Raw genomic sequence first — 24,091 nt, 5'->3', positions numbered from 1 at the left:
GCTCTCTCAATAATAAATTTTTTAAAAAATTAAAAATAAGTTTTCATGGGGCACCTGGGTGGCTTAGTTAAGTGTCCTACTCGTGATTTCCACTCATGGTCAAGAGATCGAGTGGTGACTCAGGCTTTGCGCTGGTCATGGAGCCTGCTTAAGAGTCTTTCCCTCTCCCTCTGCCTAACCGCCATATGGATACGCACACAAGCATGCTTTCGCTCTCTCAAAAAAAAAAAAAAAATACAGGGGCGCCTGGGTGGCTCAGTCGGTTAAGTGGCCGACTTCGGCTCAGGTCATGATGTCGCGGTCCGTGAGTTCGAGCCCCGGGCTCTGTGCTGACAGTTCAGAGCCTGGAGCCTGTTTCAGATTCTGTGTCTCCCTCTCTCTGACCCTCCCCCCGTTCATGCTCTGTCTCTGTCTCAAAAATAGATAAACGTTAAAAAAAAATTTTTTTAAATACAAAGTTTACACAAGTAGGCGAATTTGCAAATACAGAATCTATACATGATGAAGATCAACTGTAATAACTTTCATTAAAGGGGCTTGAAATTATATTAATTAAATCAAGGAACATTTTATTTCCTTTTATGATGAAAAATATGTCCTATAGTAGTATTTGAAAATCTGGAGTCTCCAGATAGATATCTTAACAGTCGTTTGTGCATCTATGCATTTAGAGATCAGTACACACATGCACAGAAATCTCTCAATCCAATATATAAAGGTACTAAACATATCTATTCATATACTCAACAAACATTTATTGAATAACTACCATGTCCCAAGACATAATATTAGGCACTGGAAATACCGAAGAAAAGAGAATAAAGTAATTCTCTTACGGAGTTGACATTTAATGTTGTGGGGGGGAGGCCAATAAATCATCAGAGGACTTTAAGGGCTATGAAGAAAAATAAAACAAGATAAGGGATAAGGGAATTGCAGGTATTATCTTAGTTAGGGTAGCCAGGGAAGGAGTCTCTGAAGCAACATATGAACCTAGATCCAAATGAAATGAAGGATTCAACCTTATACAGGGGAATGCCAGTCCAAGAAAAGGAGCAAGTACAAAAGGCCCTGAGGTATAGATGTGCTTGGCATACTAATGATCATCAAGACCAGTGTGGCTGGAGGGTAATGAAGGAAAACTAAAATGAATAAGCTAAAATTAAAGAGATAACCAGCAAAAAAAAAAAAGAGGTAGACAAAGGTCAGATCTTACAGAGTCTTGTAGGCCATCTAAAAGCTTTGGATTAAATTCTTACTGTGATATGAAGGCACGTGGGAGTTTGCAAACAAGACTGTGACAACACCCATACTTTATGCTTCAGAAGGGTCATGCCACTGAAAACAACTATGCAGGAGGTCGAGTGGAAAGAGACTATTTATGAGGCTACGACAATAAACCAGGCACTAACTGATGATGGTTTAGATCAGGGTCTAGTAGGGAAGGTAGTAAAAAATGGTCAGATTCAGAATAAAAAGTATTTCAAGATCAAGTAACCTTCTTAAAAATGAACTGATGAAATATTACCCAATCATAAATTGAGCGCTCTGAGTATCACATAAGCTGAATATGCATTAAACTATTTTACTTGCCATACAGTGGAGATATGAACAAAATCTTTATTACCTGTGAAGTGTCATTTCATTTTCTTGATACAGTTCAGTCATTACTTTAAGTTTCTGCTGAAGCTTTTGATTCTCGTTTTCAAATTGTGTATTTTCTGACTGCAAACATGCTTGTTCAGTCTGGAGACTTTTAATACGTTCTATAGAAAATTTTTAAAAATCATAATTAAAGGAGTAAATATTTCTAGATGCACATTCACATTTTATAAAGATAAAAATTACCAAAAAATAATAAATTATTCATAAATTCTTTCCAACAACAGAAAGTTTATAAGGGATTTTGTTCACCTAAATGCTTTTAATATTTTAAAGAACTATATAAACTGTTATAATTTTTTTTTTTACTCCAAGATTTCCCAAAACCTTCAATATTCTATTTCTAGCATTTAATTTTCAGTTAGGAAACCAAAAAATAGTAAAATTTCTCAAGAAAGTTTTGGAGATGAGAGTTCTGAAGGGAAATATTTTAGTTCAACATTTCCTATGAAACTACTTAAACATGATGAACACCTATTTTTATCTCATAAAAAGTGTACTAGTTAATAACTTCTAGCCAGCCCTCCTTTTAAGCAAAATTTGGATATATGTAACAGGTCAGGCCAGAAATTTGGATCTCCTGATAAGAAGTCCTACAAAACCATGCTAGCTTAATCCAGATCAAGATTGGAGAGGGATACCTGGATGGCTCAGTTAAATGTCAGACTTTGGCTCAGATCATGATTTGGTGGTTCATGGGTTTGAGCCCGACACTGGGCTCGGTGCTTGGGATTCTCTCTCTCTCCCTGCCCCTCCCCAACCTCAAAATAAATAAATAAACTTAAAAAAAAAGATTGGGGAGAAAAATACCAGTTTTAGCTTGTTAACTGCTAACCCACCTAAAAGAACTATCTAGGAAAACAAAAAATAACAATTCTAAATAATGAATGCTATATAATTAGTACATCAATTGTTTTTATTTTTTATTTTTGTTAAATTTTTTTTTAATGTTTATTTATTTTGAAGGAGAGAGAGACAGAGTGCAAGCAGGGGAGGGACAGAGAGAAAGAGGGAGACACAGAATCCAAAGAAGGCTCCAGGCTCCGAACTGTCAGCACAGAGCCCAATGTGGGGCTTGAACTATAAACCACGAGATCATGACCCGAGTGAAAGTTGGATGCTTAACCGACTGAGCCACCCAGGTACCCCCATCAATTGTTTTTAAAACCTCATTTCTCTTCCAACATCAAAACCCCACCTTCTGAATTCCTCTAAAATTGAAATGCCATCTCCCAAAACATGTGTATGAATCATCACCACAAATGTTTTTTTTTTTGTTTGTTTGTTTTTTTTAAAGTAGGCTCCATGCCTAAGGTGGGGCTTGAACTCAACCTGAGGTTAAGAGTTGCATGCTTTACTGACTGAGCCAGTCAGGTACCCCCACCACAAATCTTAATACAAGACAAAACTTACTCTGTTTCAAAATCACAAAATCATACTAACATACATTAAAATTTTAGTAATGGCATACTACTTATTCTAATGGTATATAATTATTCATCTATTAATTAAACGTATATATCAAAAGGATAGCTTAAAATATATATGCTACCATTAAATGATTTTAATGTCACACCTGGTCTTTCCACAGAAATTTTTAAATCTACATCAGAAGAAATCTGTCGACCTAGGCTTTAAGCCATTGCCAAGAACTGTCACGTAACAGACATTACTGTTGAATATCATCTGGTAAAACTGGATCATAGGGATGATCTTATAAAAGTTAATAGTTTTAATTTACTACTTTTTAATATCTAAAACCATGTTACACATACAACACTGAAATTCAAAGGTAAGTAGAGTTTTACATGTTTTTTAAAATAATTTCATTAGTTAAGATTGGAGAGGGGTGCCTAGATGGCCCAGTCAGTTGAGCGTCTGACTTTTGGTTTTGGCTCAGGTCATGATCAGGTTTGTGGGGTCGAGCCACGAGTTGGGCTCTACACTGACACTGTGGAGCTTACTTCGGATTCTCTCCCTCTCTCAAAATAAATAAATTAACTTTAAAAAATAAATAATTTCATTATTTTTATTTCATATGGATATGGAAGAAACCGATAGGACTTTACCAACAACAAAAAACTTAGTACTAATTTTTCACAAATTAGAAATAAAAGTAAAAGTCAAAAAACAATCAAATTAGACCTTTGCATAACTGATTCAATTAATAGTACCTTTCTGCAAAAGTATCTTTATTTAGAAAGACTTTAAAAGTATACAGATATCCTACCTGTAAGCTCTTCCTTTGTCTTATCTGCTTCAGATAATTGAATGTAAATTTGGTTTCTTTCTCCTTCTAAGGTTTTTAAAGATGCATTTAACTTTAGAGAATGGGAAAAGGAAAAGAACAACATTAATCAGTTATTCCAAAAAAGGAAAAACAAAAAACCTCAATATATCATTCCAACCTTTTAAAGTTCTATTACTTTGATAAAATGATCACCTAGAATGCAATAACCAACAATGCAGCTTCCATCTCGAAAAGTTAACAAAGTGATTAGTAGTCGTAAATGTCAAAAGAGAGGTAGAGAAGATCAGTGTCCCATCCTTAAAAAGTGGCTATTTTCATTCTATTTACCTTCAACCCATAAGTTTTAATTAAAGTAACCTTCAAACTACAGTATCACAACTTCACATAGATCAGTAAAGATCAAGATACCACTACTATGATGGAAAAGAAAAGGGATAAACCAGAAGAAAATGGACCAAGCATTTACTTCTCAAATTCGGATATGGGACAACAGGAATAGGAAAATACTAAGACCAGAGAAGGAAGAATGTTCAGACAGAAATATGAAAAAAAATATGCTAAACATTTTTTATTTATTCCTTATCTTAAAAAATTTGTGCAGACCTTAAAATTTTTTATTATGATAAATTCTAAAAATAACAATATGAATTTCTAAAGTTATTATAAAAAGAAAAAAGCAACTGATAAAGAAAATTCTGCTCACTTTGGAAAATTTGGAATCACTTCTATGGTAACTATAAAACAGACTTTTTAAAATAGTTACTAAGGACATATGGCTTTAATCCAAATTCTATTTCTTTTCTCTATCTTTATATTTACATAGTAATGCAAACCTTAGCAGCATGAATCAGTTTCTTCAAAGCTCCTTTTGGTTGATTATCTATAGTAAAAAATAAAAACAACATTCAATTGGGAAAATAGTGCCATGCCACAACAGACATCCAAATGATTTTACTAGTTCATGCAACTAGAGCCTTGTAATCTTTATTCTTGCTACAATAAAGAATTTGAAATAAGGCAGAATGGCCTTGGACCTGCTCCCAAGAAGATAAACAAAAAAGCACTGCAAGTACCATAATATTGTCAAACAGATTCTTCACGACTCTCTCTAGAAACAAATTTGTAACAAGAATCTGGTATTCACCCAATACAGTCCACCGTCTCAACTATTCTTAGGACCCTTCAGCATATAAAATATAAGTGGAATTATACTCCAAATTAAAATAACAATAAACGAGCATGCATTTTCTATTACAAAAAGAATTGCTTCTTGCAAGACAAAGCAGAAGTAAAAAAGTACAAACAGAACCAACCGTATGGGACTGTAATTTTCTTCCAAGCATTAATGCTATCATCAAAGAAAAATTTTTAAAAAATCATACCTTCTGTTCCTTAATACATGTGTTAATATGTAAGGGGTAGAGAGAGAAAAAAGAGAAACGTCACAAAAGTCAGAAGAGCTACCACGGGGAGAAACTAGTGAAAGATGCACAAAACACTTCTGTACTCTTTTTGCAACTTCCAATGAATCTATAATCATGTCAACATAAAATTCTCTTTTCAAGTCAAAGGAATTGGTTTGAAAATACAGGGAGCAGCTACAGTGAACCTAACTCCTGCCTGAGTTTCCAGACCACAACCAGCAACGGTGATAACAATTTGGGGTGGCCAAGATTAAAGTACTGAGCCATCTAATTAATACAAAGTATCCTCAGGCATTCACCTGTATAACACTCATTTTTCAAACTACCCGCCATCCACCCAATTAGCAGACATGGCAGGAAAAATAGGCCCTGAAATGATTATGATGCAATGTGAAAATTGCTATAATGAGGATTTGTACAACATATAAAAAGAACAGGAAGGAAAGAGGCTGTAAGTCTGTCTGAGGAGATGGAGAAAGATTACTGAAAAAGCTGTATCCCAATTGAAGCTTAACAATAAGGAACAGTGTGAGAGGGACAGAGTATTAGAGACAAATGGAGAAGATGTGCCAAACTAGAACTGTATAAAGAACATGGTACACATAGGAAACTAAAAGCAAATACAAGAGCTACTTATCATTTTAAGCAAAAGAGGATGAATCACGACTTCATACCCAACTGCATACCATTTTCTGATTCACTCTTCATTTCCAATTCTAAGTTATCATCATTTGTTAGGTCTTCTCCAAGCACAGCAGCCCAATCTTTCATCTTTATCAAACGTTCAGTCAGAGACTTGACATTTAGTAAAGAGAGAAAAACAGAAAGAGAAGGTAATAATGCCTTTTGCTAACTGATTTACAACTTCTGAATGTGTAGTTATACTTTAAAAATCAATCTACATAGATAACAGTACATGACCTCTTATTCACCAGCTGATATTGAGACATATACTCTGAAAAACTATAATATTTATTGACTATTAAACTCTGCGAGTTAAAAACCAAACTTGGTTATTCCTAAATCAAATACGATACTGGATAATGGTCCATTTTTCCTAAATATACTGCCTGACTATAAAGTAACAAAATATTTACTATATTACATTCTTTCCATACCACAAATAACAGTAGCCATTAACCAAACAGTAAATTTTGTGTGAGGTCAAACACCTGCAAGTGAGGTACATGATATATAAAAAGAACACAGGCGAGCCTGGGTTCTATCATAAAATAGAACCTGAACTGGTACATTACAGGTTTTCCAACAGTACTTTTTTGATTTTCTTGAATAAAGAAAGGTTTTTCATTGTAAATAATGAAATGACTATGCCATATATTTCTGTGGAAGGACCCACCTAAAAACCCACTCTGCTCTGTAATTTCTACCCTTTGATCTGTCCCTCTTGAGAGTTCCAGGCAAAAATAACATGGCCTAAAGCTTTGAGTAGAGCTTGAGATTAGCATCTCATTCTTATTCTGCTTAGGAAGAATCTCAAGTTCTTTAGTAGAGTAAGTTTAGGGAAAAAAATAAAAGAACATGCCAAATCATGAAAACAACTAAAGCTGGAATCTTCAAAAAATTCATAGCAACAATGTAAAGAGGATAAATGAATAGGTTTCAAGATGGCAATGTTCACTTCACTGCATAGATTACAGAATGTTAGTTTTATATCTTATTACTTGATACTCACACCTGAGTATGTTTGCAGCTTGAAAGCATAAGATTTAAAAGAGAAGGCAGGAAAAAGGGCTAGAAAGGGCAAATAAGGAGTAAGGAAAAGTGAACAAATCCTAAAAGTAAAAATAAGTTACCATATTCTTATTAGAGTCAAGTTTCAATTAGACTTATTTTTTGAAAAGTATTTATCTCCGTGAGAGTACATACAACAACTAATCTAGGTATTACAGATATTCAGCCAATACATGTAACTTCATCTGTCCAATTTCTAAAATTCTTTCCAACCTCTTTTTATCAAAAGAAACAGATGGCAGTCTAAAAGACAAAGGTAAAATCCATTATTCTTTTTTCTCTTCACTCAATACCTAGGCTAAAATACAAAGGAAAGGACAAAAAGGACATACAGAATGTTGATATATAGACTACAAATCTAAAAGTCTTCAAGGAGGGGCGCCTGGGTGGCGCAGTCGGTTAAGTGTCCGACTTCAGCCAGGTCACGATCTCGCGGTCTGTGAGTTCGAGCCCCACGTCAGGCTCGGGGCTGATGGCTCGGAGCCTAGAGCCTGTTTCTGATTCTGTGTCTCCCTTTCTCTCTGCCCCTCCCCGTTCATGCTCTGTCTCTCTCTGTCCCAAAAATAAATTAAAAATGTTGAATAAATAAATAAATAAATAAATAAATAAATAAAAGTCTTCAAGGAGCATTTGGGAGCAAGATGATAATATCAGTACAAATTAAAATGAATGCCCAAGAAGTACACACCCTCTAATTTGACCAAATAAATTATAAAAATAAAAGTTTCAAAAAACAAAAATTTTCAAATTTCAGAATAACATTCTAGCTGCCTCAGTCACTAAAACCAGAAGGCCCATTTACCTTGATCTGATTTTCTTTGTCATACAGAACTTGCTCTGCATATGCTTTGGACTCTTCAAATGTTATTTTCTGTTTATTAAGTTGACCCACTTGTTCTTTCCATTCTTCAGCTTCTTGTAAAAGCTAAAATTCAAACCCAACCAAGAAAAAAAAAAAGCAACTTGTTATTTTTCATACTTAGGTGTGAATGAATTTATTTATATATACATACACGATTTTTTTTAATTTTTTTTAACATTTATATATTTTTGAAAGACACAGAGAGAAGGAGCACTAGTGGGGAGGAGCAGAGAGAGAGAGAGAGAGGGAGACATAGAATCTGAAGCAGGCTCCAGGCTCTGAGTTGTCAGCACAAAGCCCAATGTGGAGCTCAAACCCAAAAACTGTGAGATCATGATCTGAGCTGAAGTCGGACGCTTAACCAACTGAGCCACTCAGGTGCCCGTAGATATAACTTTAATAGATGTTATACGACACAATATGTTGCTGAGAAGGGAAGGAGAGGGTTAGACAGGAGGAAAGAAGGGAAGGAAGGGTGGGGTCCTGTTTTCAAAGAACTTTCAAGAGGGGTAATGTAAAATAAGAGACACTTAAATATTGTTCAACTGATTTACATAATAAATTTTTATTAAATAAGAGGTTTTTTGAGACATACATATGTTAGATTTGGTCATTTCTTACCATCCCTTAAATAATATATAACATGCCATAACTTATTTGTACTAAAATTTGTTTTTTAAATCATGTGCTGTTTTGTAGTTAGGATAACTAAACTTCCAGAGATACCATTAATATGGAATACATCAAATTCTGCATAAACAATCTTTTACTTAGTATATACTTTTATAGAAAAAATTTTCTGAACATGATACAAAAGGTAAGGATCGTTATAAAACACAGATTTGACTACATAACACTTAAAAACCTCACAAATCAAAAAATAACAAAATCTAAAAGCAAGTAACTAGAAAGGAACTCTTAAAAATATATGCGGCAAAGGATTAATAATCTTAAAATGCAAAGAGCTGTTAGAAGTCAAAAGAAAAATAAGAAAAAAAATGAATGAGCAAGCAATTCACAAAAGAAATGGCCCATAGAAATATAAAAGTCCAAATCTATTAAAACTTTAAAACTCTATTCTCTCAAACAATAATTATTGGATTTCTCTGCAAAACTAAGGCATCTTTCCTAGCACAAGAAAACTAAACTTTTTCTATGCGTGTATAACACAATAAGAGAACACCAACAGATTAAAAAAAAATGAGGATTTTCTTGAAGAAAAAACTTTGAATCTGGTTATTAGTGGACTCTAGTGAATGACTAAAGAAATTGCATACCCAGCATGCAGTCTTAAGAAGTTAGAGGAGTATATTAGAACATGGCATCAGTGAATGTAGGATAGTTTATTTTAAGAACTTGAGTGATTAAAAAGGAGTTAAATGAAAGTAGATGTAAAGAATAAGACAATCTAGGTGAAAATTTTTCAAGATAGAAAAGGTCAGTTTTGATTATAACAGCAAATTTAACACAGCATTTATGACCACTTTCTCCTGAAATCTACTAAGATGAGAAAAAATTTACTAAAAGATTTGGGGGCGGGGGGAAGAAGCATAAACCCATAAGAAAAAAAGAAAACAGGTGATGAAGGAAAAGGTAATTCTAGAAGTGGAAAGCAGAAAGAGATAGAAGTATAGTAAGAAATACAGCAGAGCAGACAAATCTGAAATCTACATAGAAGATGGGAAAGTCCAAATGTAAGTTGACTTAATACAACCCAAAATGCTTAGAATTTGGAGGCACCAATACTAGGGCTATAAGTAGGATTGAAAAGAGGAAGACTGAAAGTTTGTATAAAAAATGAAAAACAAAAAACAAAAAAAACAGAAAGTCCCTGCACATACATACACGTATATTTTGACCCTCCATCCATCCTTCCCACTCACCCATATCTCTCACATGCATGTCCGCACACACACGCATACACATATACGTCTGGCAAAAGCCTAGAAGGTTATTTTCTGGAGAGGTGGAAAATGAAACTCTGGGACACTTGGCCCAGGTGAAAGTGTGAGTAAAATATTGAAAACATAAAAGGATAAAGTAAAAGCTGACTTACTGGATAGTGACACACCAACAACCCCCACCTGTCTTAGCTGCTTGCCACACTGTTGGCAAACAGGCTTATCCCTCTCAAACAGAAACTGTGGAGGAATTATCCCTGTGGAAAATGATCTTCAAATACCAACAACTGGGGATCTTCCAAGGAAACACCCTAGCCAGATTACCCTACAGAACAGCCTCCCAATAACACACACTGAGCTTCCAATTAGATATGAAGAGCTTCACTATCAAATGAGCAGACTGCCATGAATCACCTAATAACTGACTTTAAAAAGAAACTTAGTGGGGTGCTTGGGCAGCTTAGTCGGTCAAGCATCTGACTTTGGCTCAGGTCATGATCTCACGGTCTGTAGATTCGAGCCCCGCATCGGGATCTGTGCTGACAGCTCAGGACCTGGAGCCTGCTTCGGATTCTGTCGTCCCTTGCTCACACTGTCTCTCTCACTCTCAAAAATAAGCAAACATTAAAAAAAAAAAAAAAAAAAGAAACTCATACATAAAAGACATAGACCAAAACAGAAAATAAAGGAACTCAAAGTAAACAAAACAACTCAGGGAACTGAAAAACACTCAAAAAAGAAAATAATAATAATAACAATATCCTCAGCAAGATAAGACACGGCATCCATAAATGAAAAAAAGGCATAAGCAAAATAGGGGCACCTGGGTGGCTCAGTCGTTAAATGTCTGACTTCGGCTCAGGTCATGATCTGGAGGCTTAGGAGTTCGAACCCCGCATCAGGCACAGTTCTGACAGCTCAGAGCCTGGAGCCTGCTTCAGATTCTGTGTCTCCCTCTCTTTCTGCTTTCTGCCCTTCCCCCCACTTGTGCTCTGTCTCTCTCAAAAATAAATAAAAACATTAAAAAAAAAGAAAAGGCAAAAACAAAATAAAAAAGACCACTTACAATAGAAAAATATAGGAGAATAAGTCAACAAAACTTGCAAAGAAAGAAAACAAAGAGGACATCTTTTGGGGGAGGGGGCAGGGGAGAGTGCGTGCATGCACACATACAAGCAGGGGAGGAGCAGAGAGTGAGAGAGAGAGAGAGAGAGACAGAGTCTCAGGCAGACTCCACACTCACTCAGCCTGAGCCTGACATGGGGCTCAATCCCAAGACCTTGGGGTCATGACCTGAGCCAAAATCAAGAGTCAGACACTCAACCAACTGAGGCACCCACACAGCCCAAGAGGAAATATTTAAATAACTACTATATAATCATACAAAAAATCCCAGAAAAAGCATGAAATAATTTCCCAGAACTGAATCCAAACCAAGAGTTTCCATATTAAGAGTATGAAAAAAGACTCACACATCATCATGACATTTCAGAGAACTAGAAACAAGGAAAGATATAAAAGCTTCCTGGAATGGAACAGGTGGCTGGCTCAGTCAGTCCGTCCATCCGACTCTTGATTTTGACGTAGGCCATGATCTCACAGTTTTGAGATTGAGCCCTATGTCAGGCTCCGAGCTGATTCTCTTTTCCTCTCTCTGCCTCTCTCAAAATAAATAAATATTTAAAATCTTCAGGGAGGAAAAGAGCAGATCACAAAAAGATTCAGCAATCCAAATCTCATCTGACTTCTCAAAACCAATACTGGAAAGTGAAGACAATGGACCAATATCAAAATTTCAAGAAAAAAAACTTTCCAATCCAGAAGATATCCACCCAAACTGTCAATAACCATGAGAGAAGACATTCTTAGGCATGCAAAGTTTTTAAAAGTTACCTTCTATACCTATCTCTCAGGAAGCTAATCAAGAAAATTAACCACAAAAGAGCAAGTTTTGGATACAGGAAATAGAAGATCCAACACAGGAGAAAGACAAGGGAATAGATGGGAGTGAAGTGAAATCTCAGGACAACAGAATCATTAACAGACCTAGAGAAAAAGTTCCTATTGGACCAGGAGGATGGAAGGCCTCAGGAAGGATTGCTTCAAGAAAAAAATAAAATTAGTACATTAACAAAGCATTTGAATACACAAAGTTATTCAGCATCTCCAGAAGACAGATCTCCATGGTATATAGGAAACAAAACAATTACTAACCCTAGAGCAAATAAAATTTTGGGTAAAACAGAACATGTAGTAAGAGCACATCACGTGGCTTAGCTATAACATTTAGAAAACTGTAAATAATGCAATCAAATGAAAAACTGTCCCATGGAAAAATTTTAACTGTATTGGGAGAATAGTGAGACAGTAAATATATGTGGGTGTGTGGGAGTATCTCTACATATGAAGAAGGAAGAAGCTAAATCCTCATTTGCTCTAACCACCAAAACTGCTTCTATCTTTAGGCCCTGGACCCATAGCTTCAATCATTCTCATGGATATTCCCTGCCTTCCTTCAGTCTGGCTTTAAGGAGTTGGTCCTAAATCCTATTTGCTGTGATTATTAAAATTTGCCCTGGCTCGTTTTCACTACTGGAGGAAAAAGGTAACAGGAGTATACACTTTTGCACCCTATATAAAAGACATGGCAAAGGATATTCAGGAGACTGTCCTCCTTTCCTGATTTCCGGGGAAAGCCTAATCTTGCCCCCAGGATGGGTCAGTCATGAGTATGCCCAGAACATTTATAACTATGTAATCAAAGTTAAAGAGTCCCTACAGAGTACAAACCTGTTTCTGGCTTTCCTGAAGTTGGGAATTTTCACTCAAAGCATCTTTTAGAGCTATCTTAAGTCGTTCTTCATTCATTTGAAATATTTTGAAGGTCGTTTTAGCCTAAGTAAAACACAACATATCAAGCTTATAGGAATTAATTTAATATTATAACTCTTTTTTATACATACTCCCTAAAACATGGAATTAAAGTAAAAAAAAAACATGACAATATTAATAGGAAAGACAGTAGAGGCTACCAGAAAAAAGGCTACCAGGGTACAGTCAAGGCTCTGCCACTAACTTGCCATGTGACCTTGGACAAATGATTTAGCCTCTTTTAACCTTTTATGTGCTTTCTAGCAAATTTTGTTAACTTTTTATTATCTGCCTCTTTTTTTTTAAATATGAAATTTATTGTCAAATTGGTTTCCATACAACACCCAGTGCTCATTCCAAAAGGTGCCCTCCTCAATACCCATCACCCACCCTCCACTCCCTCCCACCACCCATCAACCCTCAGTTTGTTCTCAGTTTTTAAGAGTCTCTTATGTTTTGGCTCCCTCTCTCTATAACCTCTTTTTTTTCCTTCCCCTCCCCCATGGGTTTCTGTTACGTTTCTCAGGATCCACATAAGAGTGAAAGCATATGGTATCTGTCTTTGTCTGTATGGCTTATTTCACTTAGCATAACACTCTCCCAATTCCATTCACGTTGCTACAAAAGGCCATATCTCATTCTTTCTCCTTGCCATGTAGTATTCCATTGTATACATAAACTACAATTTCTTTAACCATTCATCTGCTGATGAACATTTAGGCTCTTTCCATAATTTGGCTATTGTTGAAAATGCTGCTATAAACATTGGGGTACAAGTGCCCCTATGCATCAGCACTCCTGTATCCCTTGGATAAATTCCTAGCAGTGCTATTGCTGGGTCATAGGGTAGATCTATTTTTAATTTTTTGAGGAAACTCCACACTGTTGTCCAGAGTGGCTGCACCTCTTTGCATTCCCACCAACAGCGCAAGAGGGTTCCCATTTCTCCACATCCTCGCCAGCATCTATAGTCTCCTGATTTGTTCATATTAGCCATTCTGACTGGCGTGAGGTGATATCTGAGTGTGGTTTTGATTTTTATTTCCCTGATGAGGAGCGATGTTGAACATCTTTTCATGTGCCTGTTGACCACCTGGATGTCTTCTTTAGAGAAATGTCTATTCATGTTTTCTGCTCATTTCTTCACTACATTATTTGTTTTTCGGGTGTGGAGTTTGGTGAGCTCTTTATAGATTTTGGATACTAGTCCTTTGTCCGATATGTCATTTGCAAATATCTTTTCCCATTCCGTTGGTTGCCTTTTAGTTTTGTTGATTGCTTCCTTTGCAGTGCAGAAGCTTTTTATCTTCATGAGGTCCCAATAGTTCATTTTTGCTTTTAACTCCCTTGCCTTTGGGGATGTGTCGAGTAAGAAATTGCTGCGGCTGAGGTCAGAGAGGTTTTTTCCTGCTTTCTCCTCTAGGGTTTTGATGGTGTCCTGTCTCACATTCAGGTCCTTTATCCATTTTGAGTTTGTTTTTGTGAATGGTGTGAGAAAGTGGTCTAGTTTCAACCTTCTGCATGTTGCTGTCCAGTTCTCCCAGCACCATTTGTTAAAGACACTGTCTTTTTTCCATTGGATATTCTTTCCTGCTTTGTCAAAGATTAGTTGGCTATACTTTTGTGGGTCTAATTCTGGGGTTTCTATTCGATTCCATTGGTCTATGTGTCTGTCTTTGTGCCAATACCATGCTGCTTGATGATTACAGCTTTGTAATAGAGGATAAAGTCTGGGATTGTGATGCCTCCTGCTTTGGTCTTCTTCAAAATTACTTTCGCTATTCGAGGCCTTTTGTGGTTCCATATGAAGTTTAGGATTGCTTGTTCTAGCTTTGAGAAGAATGCTGGTGCAATTTTGATTGGGATTGCATTGAATGTGTAGATAGCTTTGGGTAGTATTGACATGTTAACAATATTTATTCTTCCAATCCATGAGCACGGAATGTTTTTCCATTTCTTTATATCTTCTTCAACTTCCTTCATAAGCTTTCTATAGTTTTCAGCATACAGATCTTTTACATCTTTGGATAGGTTTATTCGTAGGTATTTTAGGCTTCTTGGTGCACTTGTGAATGGGATCAGTTTCTTTATTTGTCTTTCTGTTGCTCCATTATTAGTGTCTAAGAATGCAACTGATTCCTGTACATTAATTTTGTATCCTGCAACTTTACTGAATTCACGTATCACTCCTAGCAGACTTTTGGTGGAGTCTATCAGATTTTCCATGTATAATACCATGTCATCTGCAAAAAGTGAAAATTGACTTCATCTTTGCCAATTTTGATGCCTTTGATTTCCTTTTGTTGTCTGATTGCTGATGCTAACACTTCCAACACTATGTTTAACAATAGCGGTGAGAGTGGACATCCCTGTCGTGTTCATGATCTCAGGGAGAAAGCTCTCAGTTTTTCCCCATTGAGGATGATATTAGCTGTGGGCTTTTCATAAATGGATTTCATGACGTTTAAGTATGTTCCTTCTATCCCGACTTCCTCGAGGGTTTTTACTAAGAAGGGATGCTGAATTTTGTCAAATGCTTTTTCTGCATCGATTGACAGGATCATATAGTTCTTATCTTTTCTTTTATTAATGTGATGTATCACATTGATCGATTTGCGAATGCTGAACCACCCTGCGGCCCAGGAATGAATCCCAGTTGGTCATGGTGAATAATTCTTTTTATATGCTGTTGAATTCGATTTGCAAGTATCTTATTGAGAATTTTTGCACCCATATTCATCAGGGATATTGGCCTGTAGTTCTCTTTTTTTTGCTGGGTCTCTGTCTCGTTTAGGAATCAAAGTAATGCTGGCTTCATAGAATGAGTCTGGAAGTTTTCCTTCCCTTTTATTTTTTAGGAACAGTTTGAGAAGGATAGGTATTATCTCTGCTTTAAATGTCTGACAGAATTCCCCAGAGAAGCCATCTGGTCCTGGACTCTTATTTGTTGGGAGATTTTGGATAACTGATTCAATTTCCTCACTGGTTATGGGTCTGTTCAAGTTTTCTATTTCTTCCTGTTTGAGTTCTGGAAGTGTGTGGGTGCTTAGGAATGTGTCCATTTCTTCCAGGTTGTCCAGTTTGTTGGCGTATAATTTTTCGTAGTATTCCCTGATAATGGCTTGTGTTTCTGAGGGACTGGTTGTAATAATTCCATTTTCATTCATGATTTTATCTATTTGGGTCATCTCCCTTTTGTTTTTGAGAAGCCTGGCTACAGGTTTATCAATTTTGTTCATTTTTCAAAAAACCAACTCTTGGTTTCATTGATCTGCTCTACAGTTTTTGTAGATCCTATATTGTTTATTTCTGCTCTGATCTTTATTATTTCTCTTCTTCTGCTGGGTTTAGGCTGCCTTTGCCGTTCTGCTTCTATTTCCTTTAGGTGTGCCGTTAGATTTTGTATTTGGGATTTTTCTTGTTTCTTGAGATAGGCCTGGATTGCAATGTAGTTTCCTCTCAAGACTGCCTTCGCTGCATCCCAAAGCGTTTGGATTGTTGTATTTTCATTTTCATTTGTTTCCATACATTTTAAAATTTCTTCTCTAATTGCCTGGTTGACCCATTCATTCTTTAGTAGGGTCTTCTTTAACCTCCATGCTTTTGGAGGTTTTCCAGACTTTTTCCTGTGGTTGATTTCAAGCTTCATAGCATTGTGGTCTAAAACTGTGCATGGTATGATCTCAATTCTTTTATACTTATGAAGGGCTGTTTTGTGACCCAGTATGTGATCTATCTTGGAGAATGCTCCATGTGCACTGGAGAAGAAAGTATATTCTGTTGCTTTGGGATGCAGAGTTCTAAATATATCTGTCAAGTCCATCTGATCCAATGTATCATTCAGGGCCCTTGTTTCTTTATTGATCCTGTGTCTAGATGATCTATCCATTGTTGTAAGTGGAGTATTAAAGTCCACATTCTTATCAATAAGGTTGCTTATGTTTGTGATTAATTTATATATTTGGGGGCTCCCATATTCGGCACACAGACATTTATAATTGTTAGCTCTTCCTGATGGATAGACCCTGTAATTATTATATAATGCCTTTCTTCATCTCGTTACAGCCTTTAATTTAAAGTCTAGTTTGTCTGATATGAGTATGGCTACTCCAGCTTTCTTTTGACTTCCAGTAGCATGATAGATAGTTCTCCATTCCCTCACTTTCAATCTGAAGGTGTCCTCGGGTCTAAAATGAGTCTCTTGTAGACAACAATAGATGGATCTTGTTTTTTTATCCATTCTGATACCCTATGTCTTCTGGTTGGAGCATTTAGTCCATTTGCATTCAGTGTTATTATTGAAAGATACGGGTTTAGAATCCTTGTGATGTCTGTAGGTTTCATGCTTGTAGTGATGCCTCTGGTATTTTGTGGTCCTTGCAACATTTCACTCACAGAATCCCCCTTAGGATCTCTTGTAGGGCTGGTTTAGTGGTGATAAATTCCTTCAGTTTGTGTTTGTTTGGGAAGACCTTTATCTCTCCTTCTATTCTAAATGACAGACTTGCTGGATAAAGGATTCTCAGCCGCAATTTTTTTTCTGTTCATCACATTGAAGATTTCCTGCCATTCCTTTCTGGCCTGTGAAGTTTCAGTACATAGATCTGTCATTAATCTTATCGGTCTCCCTTTATATGTTAGAGCATGTTTATCCCTCGCTGCTTTCAGAAATTTCTCTTTATCCTTGTATTTTGCCAGTTTCACTATGATATGTCATGCAGAAGATCGGTTCAAGTTACGTCTGAAGGGAGTTCTCTGTGCCTCTTGGATTTCAATGCCTTTTTTCTTTCCCAGATCAGGGAAGTTCTCAGCTATGATTTGTTCAAGTACACCTTCAGCCCCTTTCTCTCTCTTCCTCTTCTGGAATCCCTATTATACGGATATTGTTGCGTTTCATCACATCACTTAGTTCTCTAATTCTCCCCTCATACTCCTGGATTTTTTATCTCTTTTTCTCAGCTTCCTCTTTTTCCATAATTTTATCATCTAATTCACCTATTCTCTCCTCTTCAATCCGAGCTGTGGTCGCCTCCATTTTATTTTGCACCTCATTTATAGCAATTTTTAGCTCCTCCTGTTTCTTAGTCCCTTTATCTCTGTAGCAACAGATTCTCTGCTGTCCTCTATACTTTTTTCAAGCCCAGAGATTAATTTTATGACTATTATTTTAAATTCATGTTCCGTTATATTGCTTAAATCATTTTTGATCAATTCGTTAGCTGTCGCTACTTCCTGGAGTTTCTTTTGAGAATTGTTCCGTTTCATCATCTTGGGTAGTCCTTGAGGTAGCTCCAAACTGCAGGGCACTTCCCCTGTGCTGTCCAGAGAAACTTGTGTTGGTGGATAGGGCCACAGTCAGACCCGATGTCTGCCCCCAGTCCGCCGCTGGGGCCACAGTCAGACTGGTGTGTACCTTATCTTCCCCTCTCCCAGGAGGAGGACCCACTGTGGAGTGGTGTGGCCCCTGTCTGGGCTGCTTGCATACTGCCAGGCTTGTGGTGCTGCTTTGATGGGATCTGGCGTATTAGCCAGGGTGGATCCACAAGGTGCACAGGGTGGGAGGGGCAGGCTTAGCTCGCTTTGCAGTTGTTGTCCCCTGTGGGAGGGGCCCTGCGGCACCAGGAGGGAGGCAGACCCAATGGAGGGATGGATCCACAGAAGCACAGGGTTGGGAGTTTGCGCTGTGCAAGCAAGTTCGGTGATGGGAACTGTTTCCCTTTGGAATTTCGGCTGGGGGATGGGAGAGGGAGATGGCGCTTCCCAGAGCTTTTGTTCCCCAGCCGAGCTGAACTCTGTCTTCCAGGGCTCAACAACTCTCTCTCCCGGCGTTGTCTTGCCCTCCCCACTCTCTGAGAGCAGAGCTGTTGACTATTAACATTCCAGATGTTAAGTCCCACTGGCTGTCAGAACTCACTCTGTCCAGCCCCTCTGCTTTTGCAAGCCAGACTCGGGAGCTCTGCCTTGCCGGACGGACTCCCCCTCCACTGCCCCGACTCCCTCCTGCCAGTCCATGTAGCAGGCACCACCTCTCCGACCTTCCTACCCTCTCCCTGGGCATCTAGTCTACGCTTGGCTCCAGGGAGTCCGTTCTGCTAGTCTTCTGGCGGTTTTCTGGGTTATTTAGGCAGATGTGGGTGGAATCTAAGTGGTCAGCATGACGTGGTGAGCCCAGCGTCCTCCTACGCTGCCATCTTCCTTGTCTATCTATTATCTGCCTCTCTTAACAGAATTTAAACTTATTGAGAGCTTTTCTATTTTATCCACTAATGGTAAGTGCCAAGCACTTTCAACGGTGGTACACAGCAAGAGCTCAATAAATACTTGTCAAATAAAATAAAATGAAGTTTCCTAAAGTACCTTCAATAAAAGAACTATATCTACGACACCTATATCTCAAATTCTAGTATTATATCTCTTTCTTGAATCATAAAATAATAAAATTAAAATGATTTTCAAAAGCAACAGACCTTCTAGACTAATTCAACTTACTTCAGCCACTTGTGATTTGAGAGATTTTGATTCATCCTCTAGAGACTGTATCCTTTTTGAAATATCCACCATCTGGAAAGACAGTATCAATCTATAAACAAGTATTCACTAAATTTTTTTGGTTTCCAAGAGGCCATATATCTTAGATATATTGTTATCCTAACACTTTCACTCAAAAAATGCGGACTTAAAATTAAGAAAACTTGTCAGCCATATGCTTAAAGGGATTTTATATGAAAGTTAGACAACAACAGTAATTCATTTCATGTTTACTCTTCATAACATTTAAGTTCTATAGGCTCAAGATAAATCCCCTAACATCACATCTTACTAAATAATCTCACACACATCTAGATCTTCCTTACTACAGATTTTAAAATAAAAATAAAGGAAAGTTAAAATGTTTTCAAAATGACTTATGAATAATAAAAAAATCCACTAAGTATGTAATAATTCAACTTTATTTATGTAAGCTACTTCCATAGTACACATAGAAAATTTCTGTAAGAATACGCAAGAAACTTAACATGGTAATGGTAACCTGTAACAAATAAAAAAGCTACTGGATCTGGAAATTTTTACTCTCCCCTTAACAGCCTTCTGTATTTTTTTGGATTTTTTAGAGTACATATAATACTTTAACTGATACCTATTAAGTATTTTAAACTCAATAAATTTCTTTTTCCTGCAGTCTCTTCAAACACAAATACCTTACCAATTCATCTTGTTCAGAATGCTTAGATTTCTCTTCTTTTAATTGGTTTTCCAGAAAAAGTATTTCATCCTCAAGTTCAGATTTAGAGCTGTTCAGCTTTTCATAGACTGCCTAAAAGAGAAAGCCAACTTTATAGATAGACATAGGATTTTTTGGTTATGATAAATCAGATGAGTATAATCAAATACATATACTTCAAATTAAATAAATTTCATTTGCATATTAGTTCATTTTTATAATATTTAAATAACAGCAATACTAGCAGAGGTCAGCAAACTTTTTCTATAAAAAGCCAGTGAGTAAATATTTTAGGCCTGTAGGCCATGTAGTCTCGGTCCCAACAACCCAACTCTGAGCATGTAGTGAGAAAGCAAAGACATTATGTAAATAAATGAGCATAACTGTGTTCCAATAACATTTATTTACAGGGGCAGCTGGGTGACTCAGTCGGTTAAGTGTCCGACTCTTGATTTCAGGTCAGGTCATGATTTCATGGTCGTGAGATGGAGCCCCATGTCAGGCTCCACACTGGGCATGGAGCCTGCTTAAGATTCTCTCTCCCTCCCCCTCTGCCACTCATGCACTTGCATGTACTCTCTCTCTCTAAAAAAAAAAAAAAAATTTTTTTAATTTTATTTACAAAAAAGTAGAGAAACCAAACAATCTGATTAAAAATGGCAGAGGACCTACATAGACATTTTTCCAAAGAGGACACGTAGGTGGCCAACAAAGAAATGAAAAGATCCCCAACATCACTGATCATAAGGGAAATGCAAATCAAAACTACAATGAGGTATCATCTCACACCTGTAAAAATGGCTAAAATCAAAAAGACAAAAAATAACAAGTGTTGGCAAGGATATGGAGAAAAAGGAACCCTTGTGCACTGTTGCTGGGAATGTAAACTGGTACAGCCACTGTGGAAAACGGTATGGAGATGTCTCAAAAAGTTAAAAGCAGAAATACTATATGATCCAATAATTCTACTGCTGAGTATTTATTCAAAGAAAACTAAAACACTAATTCAAAAAGATATACACACCCATATGTTTACTGCAGCCTTATTTACAATAGCCAAAATATGGAAGCAACATTAAGTGTCCATCAATGGATGAATGAATAAAGAAGATGTGGTATATATACAAAATGGAATATCATATAACCATAAAAAAGGATGAGACCTTGCCATTTGTGACAATGTAAATGGACCTAGAGATATTATGCTAAGTGAAATAAGTCACACTGAAAAAGACTAATACCAAATGATTTCATTCATATGTGGAATCTAAAAAACAAAACAAATAAACAAAAAGCAGAATCAGATCTATAAAATCAGAGAACAAACTGATGGTTGCCACAGGAAAGGCAGTGGGGAGATAAGCAAAATGGGTGAAAGGGAGTAGGAGATACAGATTTACAGTTATGGAATGAATAAATCATGGCAATAAGAGGTAAAGCACAGAAAATATAGTCGAGACTGTAATAGCGTTGTAAGGTGACAGATGGTAGTTGCACCTGTGATGAGCATAGCATTAAAGTATAGCGATACTGAATCACCATGTTGTAACATTTGTGTCAACTACACTCAAATAAAAAAATTAAAAAACAAAAACAAAACAGAACAGGTGCAGAACCCAGAATATACTTTGCCAACCTCTGCTCTAAAGCATTATAAAGGAAAAAATGAGAAGTCTGATTTAATATAATTAAAGATATAATAAAAAATAAATAAAAAAATTAATCAAGATTGCTTCATAGTAATGTTCTGAATTGAATTATGACATATTTTCTGGGACCTTTTAATTTTAAATGATTAATCACTGAATTATTCCAATTTGATTTTAAACACTGTAACAAACATACCTCTGATATTTGTGATCCTTCAACAAACTTGTTTAAAAAAAAAAACCAAAAGATTCAAAGAATTTAATGGAAGCCAAGAAAAAAGAAAGAAAAGTACATACTATATTATAGTAGTTAAAACACTTATTTCTATATATTTTCCCAAATTTGGTTACTTGATTATATGAATTCCCGGATTTGAGTCAAAATTAGTCTATTGTTTCGATTTTATCTACCAATTCAACCATGAAATTTTTGTAATTCTACCACATATAGTTTATGCTCAATTACATTTACCAATTTTAAAAATAAACACTACATGGTTCTTCAAATTAGTAAAATCAGACAAAAACTTCCAAAATGTTCATTTTAATTTTACTGCTAGATCATGTAAATTCAATGCCTTAAAAATAAATTGGTGTGTTTTATTTTGCCCACAATACTACCAAACTTGAATAAATGCTTTTGCTGTCCAGTTTTTGCTCTTCTGTTAGCCAGCTAAATTCCTTATGCAGTTCCTTTTTTTTTTAATCAAACTAGTAAGTTACTACTGGAACAGTAGTTAAATCAGGTCAATAAATAAAATAATTTCAACATGTTCTTGAGGATATCAATAGGTAACAAATGAAGAAGGAAAAGATTAAGAAATATATTTCATTTAGAATTCTATTCATAACTTCCTTTGGACTCTACTAGTTAATTCTGAAACATGACCTATAGACTTTTTTAGTTTTTATTTTAATTCCAGTGAGTTAACATCCACTGTTATACTTATAGACTTTCTAATGATTATGGACATCAGTGATTCATAACAGCCAAGCTGCACTAACTAAATATGTACACCAAAGGTACTAAGTCCATTGTTTTCTACTTTATTATTAGCATGCTTTTTACAACACTTCCAACTCTAACCAGTAATAAGACACTCCTATTATTTACCTTAATTTGTTGCAGCTTAGCTAAATGACAAATTTTTAGTATTTCCCTTCTTACTACTGGCCAAATCATACCTGGCTCAGGAGAGCTGACTATACATATCTCTTCCAAACTCCACATTCAGTAACATCATGTTGGTACCTTGAAACTGGGAATATTTACACAATCGAACCCAGCAAATGCTACAAATAAGGACTCTGGCTTTTCAGAGAACCAGCTGTTAAACATTTACCAGAACATCACTGCTTAAAGCTTTGGTCTAGGGGACCCTGAGTGGCTTAGTCAGTTTAGCATCCAGCTCAACTCTTGACTTGGGCTAGGTCAGGATCTCACAATTTGTGGGTTCAAGACTCACGTCTCTGCACTGACAATGCAGAGCCTGCTTGGGATTCTCTCTCTCCCTTCTCTCTGCCCCTCCCCTGCTCGCACATCCTCTCTCTCTCAAAAATAAACATTAAAAAAAAAAAAAAAAAAACCTTTGGCCTAATTCTAGTCAGCTCTTGATACACTGGGAATGAAGTAAAGGCAAGTACTACCATAATTTACATAATTTATTGCCAGCTACTCCTAAATTTATGAAAATGAATCCTATTTTTCCTTTCTAGAGAAAACTGGGTCAAAAAAAGGGATGGTTACCTTAATACATTTCTCAAGAATGAAGAATAAAGAGCTTGTATATGGCCTTAGATTCTAGTAAACTGGTAAACTGAATATGCCTCACTCAAAACAAGTTAGCAAGAGAGCTCAAATTTTTAAATATTTTATTAAAAATTTATAAAATTAAATATTTATAAAATATTTAATTAATAGTTTAAAATATTTTATACTAATGTTCTATTTCTTATAGTTAATGTTTTATTTAAGTTTTAACATCTAGAAATGCTCTTACACATTTAACATAGTTTTGAGAAGATACACTGTTCTTGAAATTTGTTATTCAGTAAGAATCTTTCTCCCAGCTTTTTTTTTTAAATGTTTATTTATTTATTTTAAAGAGAGAGAGAGAGCATACATATGCAAGCAGATGAAGGGCAGACAGAAGGAGAGAATCCCAACCAAGCTCCATACTGACATAGCAGAGCTCGATGCAGGGCTCAGACTCACGAACCATCAAGTCATGGCATGAGCCAAAATCAAGAGTCGGCCGCTTAACTGACTGAGGCACCCAGGTGCCCCACCCCCATCTTTTATAATTATATGTATTATTTGTTTTTACCTCCAAACTTTGCGCTTCTGTTGACTCCTTCTCAAAGCTGGCATCCTTCAAAGACGATTCTAAGCCTTCATACTGAAAGAAAGCAACACTGTAAGGAAAAGCTCTATAAATTTTATTCCATATTTATCTGAATAGGCATCTAAGAAGCAGACAAAATCCACTTCCACGTG

At 36.3% G+C, this 24,091-nt stretch overlaps 1 protein-coding gene across 14 annotated transcripts in view; it reads right to left on the bottom strand.

The window, feature by feature from the left end:
- Positions 1 to 24,091, bottom strand: part of MIA2 (MIA SH3 domain ER export factor 2) — a 109,691-nt gene that overhangs the window by 36,283 nt on the left and 49,317 nt on the right. For 7 of the 14 annotated variants that reach the window (XM_058738899.1, XM_058738902.1, XM_058738908.1 and 4 more), the window contains 10 exons: positions 23,922 to 23,993; positions 21,791 to 21,817; positions 19,928 to 20,038; positions 19,213 to 19,284; positions 12,643 to 12,747; positions 7,892 to 8,014; positions 6,012 to 6,132; positions 4,747 to 4,793; positions 3,893 to 3,983; positions 1,628 to 1,766 (listed from right to left, as the gene is read on the bottom strand). In XM_058738899.1, the coding sequence (XP_058594882.1) occupies positions 1,628 to 1,766; positions 3,893 to 3,983; positions 4,747 to 4,793; positions 6,012 to 6,132; positions 7,892 to 8,014; positions 12,643 to 12,747; positions 19,213 to 19,284; positions 19,928 to 20,038; positions 21,791 to 21,817; positions 23,922 to 23,993 (908 nt within the window). The remainder of the gene's footprint in view (positions 1 to 1,627; positions 1,767 to 3,892; positions 3,984 to 4,746; positions 4,794 to 6,011; positions 6,133 to 7,891; positions 8,015 to 12,642; positions 12,748 to 19,212; positions 19,285 to 19,927; positions 20,039 to 21,790; positions 21,818 to 23,921; positions 23,994 to 24,091) is intronic. The other 7 variants (XM_058738903.1, XM_058738901.1, XM_058738909.1 and 4 more) reach the window with 2 other exon arrangements.

This window comes from Neofelis nebulosa, chromosome 7, assembly GCF_028018385.1.
Source record: "Neofelis nebulosa isolate mNeoNeb1 chromosome 7, mNeoNeb1.pri, whole genome shotgun sequence".
Taxonomy (NCBI): Eukaryota; Metazoa; Chordata; class Mammalia; order Carnivora; family Felidae; genus Neofelis; species Neofelis nebulosa.
This window is presented reverse-complemented; position numbering and strand designations above follow the sequence as displayed.